General features: G+C 43.2%; 1 protein-coding gene across 1 annotated transcript; it reads right to left on the bottom strand.

Annotated features, from left to right (window-relative positions):
• Positions 1–905: 905 nt before the first annotated feature.
• LOC122738586 (granzyme B(G,H)-like) lies at positions 906–4748 on the bottom strand. The gene is made up of 5 exons (XM_043980579.1): positions 4691–4748; positions 3818–3965; positions 2227–2362; positions 1704–1961; positions 906–1055 (listed from the first exon to the last, which is right to left on the bottom strand). Exons 1-5 carry the CDS (start codon positions 4746–4748, stop codon positions 906–908), a joined length of 750 nt encoding a protein of 249 aa, XP_043836514.1.
• Positions 4749–9657: the final 4909 nt, after the last annotated feature.

Below are 9657 nucleotides of genomic sequence, written 5' to 3'. Positions count from 1 at the left end.
GGCAAGTCACTTAACCCCAATTGTCTCACCAAAAAAAAAAAAAAAAAGGATGAAGGACACCTTTACCTTATGACAATCTCATTTTCTCCAGCCCCTTACTCTATCCTTCCTCTTCCCACACACAATATTTTTTAAAGCTACATATTTATTAAATATATTAAATATATATTGACCTACGTTCCATTCCAATGCTATGCTAGACACTTGGAGACATAAAGATTAAAAACTAAACAGTCCTTGTCTTTAAGGAATTTATATTTTATTGTCCACAGCTCTTCTTTCAATTTGTTGCTTTTCCCTATTTTTCATCATATCTGACTGTGACCCCATTTGGGGTTTTCTTGGCAATAATACTGGAGTGGTTTGCCACTTCCTTCTCTAGGTCATTTTACATATGGGGAAACTGAGGCAAAAAGTATTTAGTGACTTGCCTAAAGTCATATAGATAGTAAATGTCTGAGACGGATCCAAATTCAGGAAAATGAGACTTCCCTCCCCTTCCTTTCCCTTCCCTTCCCTTCCCAAGTCTCACCAAGTTTCTAGCCCTGCCTCTAAGCCTTTTCCTAACATGAATGACAAGATGTGCTTCCATGAAGGGCTCTGTATCACCTAATGTAATACAAGAGACTTCATTTACATGATTTCTGAGATTTTTTAAGCCATATTGTTCCATTACCATGTGAACATGGTTGGGGATAAGGAGCTATAGAGGCAGAGATTATGGCAAAGGAAGGAAAAAAGGAATGGACACAACTACAAATTAGCATTCAGGTTTATTAGGTTGTGGTCTGTCTTCTTTCTCAAACATCTCCCTTATCTTCAGGCTCTGAATCCAGGGGTCACCTTTGGGACCAATGGCACCAGAGAGAATGATTCCTGTTTGGGAGCAGGACCTTGCCTGATGCTTAGTACTTGTGTGCATTCATTGTTCTCTTGATCCATCCTAAGAAGCTGGAGATCCGGGTATAGACTTGGGGGCATGTCCCATCTTCACATCCATAGGAGACAATGCCCTGGGCCACTCTGTCACACACAAGAGGACCTCCAGAATCTCCCTAAAAGACACAGAGGATTGATGGGGATTCTGAAGCCCTCCTTATTCATCCATCAGTTCTTCCAGTATTTAAAGGGGAGCCAAGGTACACCAGATTTGGAGAGACCTCAGATTTAATCTTGTATCTCCCACTCCTCATGGACTCTGGGTTGCCCTTTTCAATGTGGAAGGAAGCCATTGGTCTCTCTCAATCTTCCCAAAAGTTACAGCACATGAAGTTTGACTGAGGCAAACTCACATTCCCCAATATGTGCAGACATGTGTTTAGGGGAAGAAAGGCAACAAAAACAGCAGCAGAAACAATTTAAAAGTTCCCACAAACCCTTTACAAATATCTCCTTTTAGCCTCACAATGATCCTGGGAGATGGGTACCATCATTATCCCCATTTTACAGATAAGAAAAGTGAGCCTAGGAGAGACTCAGTGACTTTCTCAGTGCCATAGAGCTAGTAAGTGTCTGAGGCTAAATTTCTTCCTAATCCAGGTCCTGCACTCAATGAGCTGCACCATCTAGCCTCCCAATTGCCTATGGAAACTGGATCATGGGGGACCATTCCATTTCCCTATGAAAACTCTTAAAAATTCAGTTTCTGAGCTCCCTCAAGCCACTTCAAAACAGTTTTCAAAATAGGAGGGATATTAAAGTACCTTAAAGGAAGCCTTTTGGTGTTCTGGATCTCCAGCACAAATCTGGGTAGAGACCTTGTACTCTCCATGGTATTGGGCCATGCACTCTTGCTCCTTCCTCACTTTTATCTCCACCTCCTGAAGTGTGTCTGGATATTTCTCCTCGAGGTCACACCCCCAGCCTGCCACAATACAACGCATCCTAGGCCTCAGACTGTTCTTCCTCCTGGGCAAGGCCAAGAGCCCAACAGCTCTGGTCAGCTTAGCCTTCTCCTTCAGCTGTCACAGAAAGGAAAAATATTCCAGCTCTCCTCAATCCCCTCCCCAAGGGAGCACACACAGAGACAGTTATGGGTCTCCTCTTTCTTCTCACCTCCCAGACATCCCAGTCCTAGCAACCCACCAGAACCATACCCTTCAGAGCTGCTGCATAAAGAAATGGAGAAAGTGTGAGGGGGCAGAAAGAAGGCTCTCTCTCATTAGAAGTCTAACGGGCTTTCCTTGCAGGTAACCTAGAGTATGTAAATACTGAGGGGCACAGTACCTTTATTAGCATAATGTCATTGTTGAAGGTCTTGCTGTCATATTTTTCATGGGGAATAGCTCTGAGCACAGGAATCTGTTGCTGGGTCGTTTCTGACTTCTTGATGTTGTGGGCCCCCAGAGTGACATTTATTGAACTACAAAGAAGATAAGGGAGGAAGAATCACAAATGTGAAATTCCTGGGGGAGTTCTCAGAGAGGCACGTAGCATAGATAGGTGGGAAAACACCATATTTGCACTCAGAGGATGTCACTGTTCATCCCAGTTCAACTACTCCCTGACTTTGGGCAAGTTAATTAAATTCCTTGGACTTCAGTTTCACCTGTTAAAGGAGGAGGTTGGACTAGGTATGTCCCTTCCCATTCTAGAGAGAGGATGTGTGATCCCATGTTCCCCGAGCCCACAGCACAGCCTCAGGCAGAGCAAAAGAGCCCTGGCAGCTGCCACCACCAAAGGGAAAGAGATCTAGATGAAAGGACTGAAGTCTCATTGCTGGATGTCCTTCCCCTTAGAGGTACCTCTGAGCAGCTTTGAAGCCTCAGTGGGTCTCAGGGTCATGGATGGCCCTAAGAAAAGTTTGGAGGTTGTTGAATTCTGACTCATGTCACAAGACTAAGTGCTCCTCCCAGAAGCCCCCACAGAAGAGCTGCAAGCAGATGCAGACCTGCTTTCACTTTGCATGGTGCTCCTTGCTCTTGGTGCTTCCCGCCTCAGCATAAACTTCCTTGTACTGATGGGGGCAGTTAGGTGGTACAGTGGATAAAGCACTGGCCCTGGATTCAGGAGCACCTGAGTTCAAATGTGACCTCAAACACTTAACACTTGCTATTTGTGTGAGCCTGGAAAGATTACTTAAATCTCATTGCCCCCACCCAAAAAACCCAAAACAAACAAAGAAAAACCACACAATTTCCCATAATAATGACTTACCCTTCTGGGCTACACATTTTCGATCAAATTGTGAAACCCAAATGTAAAGAGTTCAATGTAATGAGAATTTCATGCTCTATGGAAGGCCAGTCAACCAAGCAGCTTGGTAATATAGTGGATAAATTGCTGGGCCTAGAATCAGGAAAACTCTAGTTCCAATTGGACCTCCACCATGTATTAATTGCATGACCCTGGAAAAGTCACTTAACTTCTGCCTCATTTCCCTCAATTATAAAATGGGGATAATAGCAGTATCTCTCTGACTCAAAGCTATGGTGAGGATCAAATAAGATAATGTAGGCAAAGTACTTAGCACAGTTCCCAGCACTTAGTAGGTGCTATACAAATGCTTATTCCCTTCCTTACCCCACCTCTGCCTCACTCAGTAGGAAAGATTCCTTCCCACTTTTTAGGATACCACATATAATGGACCACCTATTCAGCCTCCATGTAGCACTAACTCTATGGATAAATGCCTCATATCAGGGTTATAGGATGTTGAGAAGTTGTCAGTTTAATGTCTGGAGAGCTCATGAAGTCCCTTCTTTGTGAAGCAAATAGAGGCAAGGGAGTAAACCTTGTAGGATGCCTGGACACCCTGTTGTCCCCATTCAGAACCTGCAGGGCTGGCAAAGGCAAAGGCCCTGATCTGATGGCTCACCTTCCCCAGCAGTGAGCTGCTGTCAGCAAAAAGTCTTCTTGAATCAGGAAAGCACCACATGTATATTCTTCATTATTTTTGCTGTACTTCAGATATGCCATGTATGGCCTGGAAAGGGGTTTTGCCTCCTGGCCTCCAATAATTTCCCCTGTAGAAGAAACTGCATTGTGAGTCTTAAAGGAAGCACTGTCTCCATTTTCCTCACTTCTCCAGGAAGCTGAAATGAGGGAGACAGAATGCTTAGAAAATGGATGGGAGGGGCAGCTAGATGGCGCAGTGGATAAGGCACCAGCCCTGGATTCAGGAGTACCTGAGTTCAAATCCGGCCTCAGACGCTTAATACTTACTAGCTGTGTGACCCTGGGCAAGTCACTTAACCCCAACTGCCTCACCAAAAAAAAAAAAAAGAAAGAAAAAAAAAAGAAAATGGATGGGAGGCAGAATGGCAAGTGCTACAGGAGAATCCAAGCACCTGAGATTCTGGATTCCTGTGTCCTCTGAACACTTGTCCAGAATAACAATTTTCCTGCCCAGGCCCCAATTTTGTCCCCTAAAAAAAAAGAAAAAAGAAAAGGATATTCTTTTTTCTATACCAATAGTACTTCAAAAACCAGAAGATTAAAATGAGAGGACTAATTGTTCATTCAGACAAGGGCTCAAAGACCTTTGGAAAATCCTCTCTTAATATGCCTTACTTTTTATCTGAGGTGAGATCAGCATGACCCTGGGAATGGCCAAGACCAATACTCCTCAGAGAACAGTTTTGAGGTCAAGGATCTACAGTAGGGCTGGAAGGATTAGGTCCTTAGCCGAGGAAGGACAGAGGCTCTGAGGGCCAAATTCAAACTCTTTAGGGTGGGAAATGGAACTCACCAGCTCTAGCAGGAGGAGATTGAAGCAAGGTCACCAAGAGAAGGAACAGGAAATGCATCTTGACAGAGAAAGCATCCAAAACAAGTACTGCGTTTATTGCCAAGTCCCAGAACTTAAATCTCCTGATAGAGCAAGGAGAGGAGGTGCTCAAGTGACCTCACTGCCCTCCTAGTTCAGTCCATAAATGTCTAAGCTGGGCTCCAGTGCACAGTCACAAAACCATTTAAATGATATCATTGTATGGCTTAGAGAAAACAGAAATGATCAAAGAACCAAGATTTCAACCACAGCCTCAGTGATTTGCTGCTAATCAACTTTACTTACAGGTTGTAGGGTCCTATCAGAGGAAGGAAGGGCAGGAAGCCCCTTGAAGGCTGAAGGCTATGTTCCACTCAGATTAGTGAACTGACAGCATTTAGCACAGTAAGGAACTTATACATAGTAGGTTTCTTAGCTCTTTAAAGCTTTTCAAAATCTCAGTCCTATTTCTTACTAAGACTACCTTTCTACCTGAACATCTAGGTAGCATGGTGGACAGAGCACTGACCCTGTATTCAGGAAGGCCTGAGTTCAAATCTAGCCTCAGACACTTGAAACTTACTGGCTGTGTGATGCTGGAGAATTCACTTAACCCTGATTTCCTCAAACATCTGGGGCCATCTCCAGTCATCCTGATGTATAGCTTGTCACTAGACCCAGATGACTCTGGAGGAGAATGGCTAGTGACTTTGCAGAGCCTTCCCTCACTTAAATCTAATTCATTACAAGTCATAAGATCACCTCCTGATGTCATGGTCCTCTTCAAGAATGAAGGATATACAACAACAAACCTTCCATCTGTATCCTTTACGTGAGGACCATCTAATTTTCTCCAGCTCCTTACTCTATCCTTCTCCCTTCCTACACACACTACTTTAAAAAAATATATTTTTATTAAATATGTATTGAACCATTATTAAATATGCATTGATTACACAGAGAGCCACATATGGGTCTCCTCTTTCTTCACACCTCCCAGACATCCAGTCCTAGCAACCCACCAGAACCATACCCTTATGGGCTGCTGAATACAGAAATGGAAAAAGTGTGAAGGGGTAAAAAGAAGGCTCTTTCTCATTAGAAGTCTAAGGGGCTTTCCTTGCAGGTGACTCAGAGAATGTAAATACTGAGGGGCACAGTACCTGTATTAGCATAATGTCATTGTTGAAGGTCTTGCTGTCATATTTTTCATGGGGAATAGCTCTGAGCACAGGAATCTGCTGCTGGGTCTTTTCTGACTTCTTGATGTTGTGGGCCCCCAGAGTGATTTTTATTGAACTACAAAGAAGATAAGGGAGGGAGAGTCACAAATGTGAAATTCCTGGGGAGTCCTCAGAGGGACCTACAGCCAATATAGGTGGCATGTTGCCACCTTTGCACTCAAAGGATATCATTGTTCATCCCAGTTCAACTACTTCCTGACTTTGGATGGGTCAATCAACTTCTCTGGGCCTCAGTTTCTTCATCTGTCAAAGGAGGAGGTTGGACTAGGTAACCACTGAGGTCCCTTCTAGTTCTAGAGAAATCATGTGTGATCCCACGATCCCAGAGCCTACAGCATAGCCTCAGGAAGAGCAAAAGGACTGAAGTCTCATTGCTGGATGTCCTTCCCCTTAGAGGTACCTCTGAGCAGCTTTGCAGGTTCAGTGGGTCTCAGGGTCATGGATGCCCCTGAGAAAGGTTTGGAAATTGTGAAAATCTGACTGTTATGTCACAAGACTACATGCTCCTCCCAGAAGCCCCCACAGAAGAGCTGGAGGCAGATGCAGACCTGCTTTCACTATACAGGGTCCTCCTTGCTCTTGGTGCCTCCTTCCTCAGCAATAAAACTTCCTGGCACTGAGCCTAAACCAAGAGGTTAATGACTTACCCTGCTGTGCTATACATTTTCGATCAAATTGTAAAATCCAAATGCAAAGAGTTCAGTGTAATGGGAATTTCATGCTCTATGGAAGGCAAATCAGCCAGGCAACTTGGTGATATCGTGGACAAAGTGCTGGGCCTGCAATCTGGAAAACTCTAGCTCCAATTGGACCTCCACCATTTACTAATTGTGTGATCCTGGAAAAGTCACTTAACTTCTGCCTCATTTCCCTCAATTATAAAATGGGGATAATAGCAGTATCTCTCTGACACAAAGCTGTGGTGAGGATCAAATAAGATAATATTGGTAAAGTACTTAGCACAGTTCCCAGCACATAGTAGGTGCTATATAAATGCTTATTCCCTTTCTTACCTCACCTCTGCCACACCCAGTAGGAAATATTTCTGTACCACTAGGATCCTTCCCACTCTTTAGGACACCTCATCTAATGGACCACCTACAGCCTCCATATAGAACTAATTGCATACATCAGTACCTCATGTCAGGGCTATAGGATGTTGAGAAGTTGCCAGGTTAATATCTGGAGAGTTCATGAGGTTCCTTCTTTGTGAAGCAAATAGAGGCTGGAGGAGAAGGGAGTAAACCTGGTAGGATGCCTGGACATCCTGTTCTTCCCATTCAGAGCCTGAGGGGCTGGCAAAGGCAAAGGCAAAAGACCCTGATCTGATGGCTCACCTTCCCCAACAGTGAGCTGCTGTCAGCAAAAAGTCCTCTCGAATCAGGAAAGCACCACATGTCCCTTCTTCATTTTTATAGCTGTACTTCAGATATGCCATGTATGGCCTGGAATGGGGCTTTGCCTCCCAGCCCCCAATAATTTCCCCTATAGAAGAAACTGCATTGTGAGTCTTAGAGGAAGCACTGTCTCCATTTTTCTGACTTCTCCAGGAAGCTTAAATGAGGGAGACAGAATGTTTGGAAAAGGGATGGGAGGCAGAATGGCAAAAGATACAGGAGAATCCCAAGGGACTAAGATCCTGGGCTCCCAGGTCCTCTGGTTGTTCTGAGTATGTTTTTCTCTACCCCATCTTTCTCCTCTAAATAAATAAAAGAGAGGTCAGTCCTTTGTCTAGATCAATACTCCTTCAAACAGGCAAAGACTATAATGACAAAGGCTCAACGACCTTTGGAAAATCTTCCAATATTCCCTACTGTTTTCTGAGGTGAGAGCAGCATGACCCTGGAGATGGGCCAAGACCAATACTCCTCAGAGAACAGTTTCGAGGCTAACGATCTACAATAGAATTGGTAAGATTAGATACTTAACAGAGGAAGGACGGAGGCTTTTGAGGCTAAACTCAAACTCTTTAGGATGGGAAATAGAACTCATTATCTCTAGTACCAGGAGACTGAAGGAAGATCAGTAAGAGGTGGAATAGTAAATGCATCTTTCAGAGAGCCCAAAGCAAATCCTGCTTTTAACTCCAAAGCCCCTATAAAGGAAAGGAAAGGAGGTGGTCAAGTGACCTCACAGCACCCCCTAGGTAAGTCCATATATGTCTAAGGTGGGCACCAATGCACAGACAAAAAACAATTTGATCGATTCATTTATATGACTTAGAGACAACAGAAATGATCAAACAACCAAAATTTCAATCACAGCCTCAATGAGTCATAGCTTATCACTTTAAACTGCAGGATGTAGGCTCCTGGGAGGGGAAGGCAGGGTCTAGTCCTAGGGTTGGAAACCCCTTGAAAGCAGAGACCTGTGTTTCACTCAGCTTAGTGAACTGACATCATTTAGCACAGTAAGGAACTTATACATAGTAGTTTTCTCAGCCCTTTCATATCATTCAAAATCTCAGTCCTCTTTTTTTTTATCAAGACTAACCCTTCCACCTGTACCTTTTACCTTAGTACCATTCTTATTTTTAGGACCTTATTCTATCCATCGCATATTCTATCCTCCCTTCCTTCCCTCTCCAAGACAACAAGCAATCAATCTGATATAGGTTAAATATGTATGTATGTTTGTATGCATACATACATATATACTTGTATAAATATATATATATACACACACACAATCATGTTAAACATATTTTCACATTTGTCATCTTGTAAAGAAGATGTAGTTGTCTTTATGAGACTTGACAGGTTACTGACTATTTAATAGCTTCGAAATCAGCGTCGTGGTTTCATCCAGAAGGAATGTACCTGGTATTCAACCAGAAAAGGATTGTCCTACCTCAGAAAACAGAGCCAATGACTAAGGAATAGATGGTTGACACAATATACACTAATTGCAGGGAAAAAAAGTGAAATCCCATGTCAAGACCTATTGTGGGGGACCATCTGACTAAAGAGGAATTGTGATGAATTTGGAAGCTACTGTTATCTGCTTAAAACTGGGTGGTCAGATCAATGATAAACTCAAGACGATCAGGCAGTTATGAGCAGGGCTCTTCTGGGAAATATCCAGGCCTTTTCCCTGTCTATGTTTGTATGCAGCCAGACAATATTTCCCCCTGCCCTTCTTCTTACCCTTTTACCAATTTACCTCTACTGAAAGTGGAGTCCTTTACCATGAATTCTGTTACCTGAAGTCAAGAATTAGATTTTATAACAGAGGGAAACACAAATCACAACAAAAGTAAAAAGGTAGGAAAATTCAGGCCACTCCTTTTCCAGCTTCTCCCCTCCTCACACATCCCCTATCTCCCGCCAAAAAACCCTCAAGATCAAAGAAGCATTTTCTCATGCAATACTCTTCCTCTTTAACTGTAAAGAAGAAAAAGTCTGATGATAGGAAAATAAAGGGGGCTAAGTTTGTGGTCCGTGTGGGAAGGTCATGACAATGCTTAGAGACAATAACGTTTTGGTGGTTGGTTTGGTCCCGGAGTAATATTATGTGAGAGCTTCCTGTGTGTAACTCTCAAAGAAGTAAACAAAGAAGAGCCACTCCTCTCATCTAAGAGAACTACAAAATCATGATTTTTCTGGTTCACTTGGATTAACAAACTCCCCTTCTCCCTGAAATTCTAAGATTATGGAAGAAAAGTCAGGTGGTGTTGGCTGACCTGGATTTTGCACAAATTCATAG

Source organism: Dromiciops gliroides, chromosome 2 (genome assembly GCF_019393635.1).
Source record: "Dromiciops gliroides isolate mDroGli1 chromosome 2, mDroGli1.pri, whole genome shotgun sequence".
Taxonomy (NCBI): Eukaryota; Metazoa; Chordata; class Mammalia; order Microbiotheria; family Microbiotheriidae; genus Dromiciops; species Dromiciops gliroides.
The sequence above is the reverse complement of the archived record's forward strand: the minus strand, read 5'-3'. Positions and strand labels throughout refer to the sequence as shown.

Excerpts from the sequence above, each read along its gene's own strand:
- LOC122738586 (XM_043980579.1), bottom strand. The coding sequence starts at position 4,748 with ATGCATTTCCTGTTCCTTCTCTTGGTGACCTTGCTTCAATCTCCTCCT. Across the intron at positions 3,966-4,690 it reads ATCTCCTCCTGCTAGAGCTG|GGGAAATTATTGGAGGCCAG; the intron begins GTGAGTTCCATT and ends TTTCTTCTACAG. Across the intron at positions 1,962-2,226 it reads ATGACATTATGCTAATAAAG|CTGAAGGAGAAGGCTAAGCT; the intron begins GTACTGTGCCCC and ends TTTCTGTGACAG.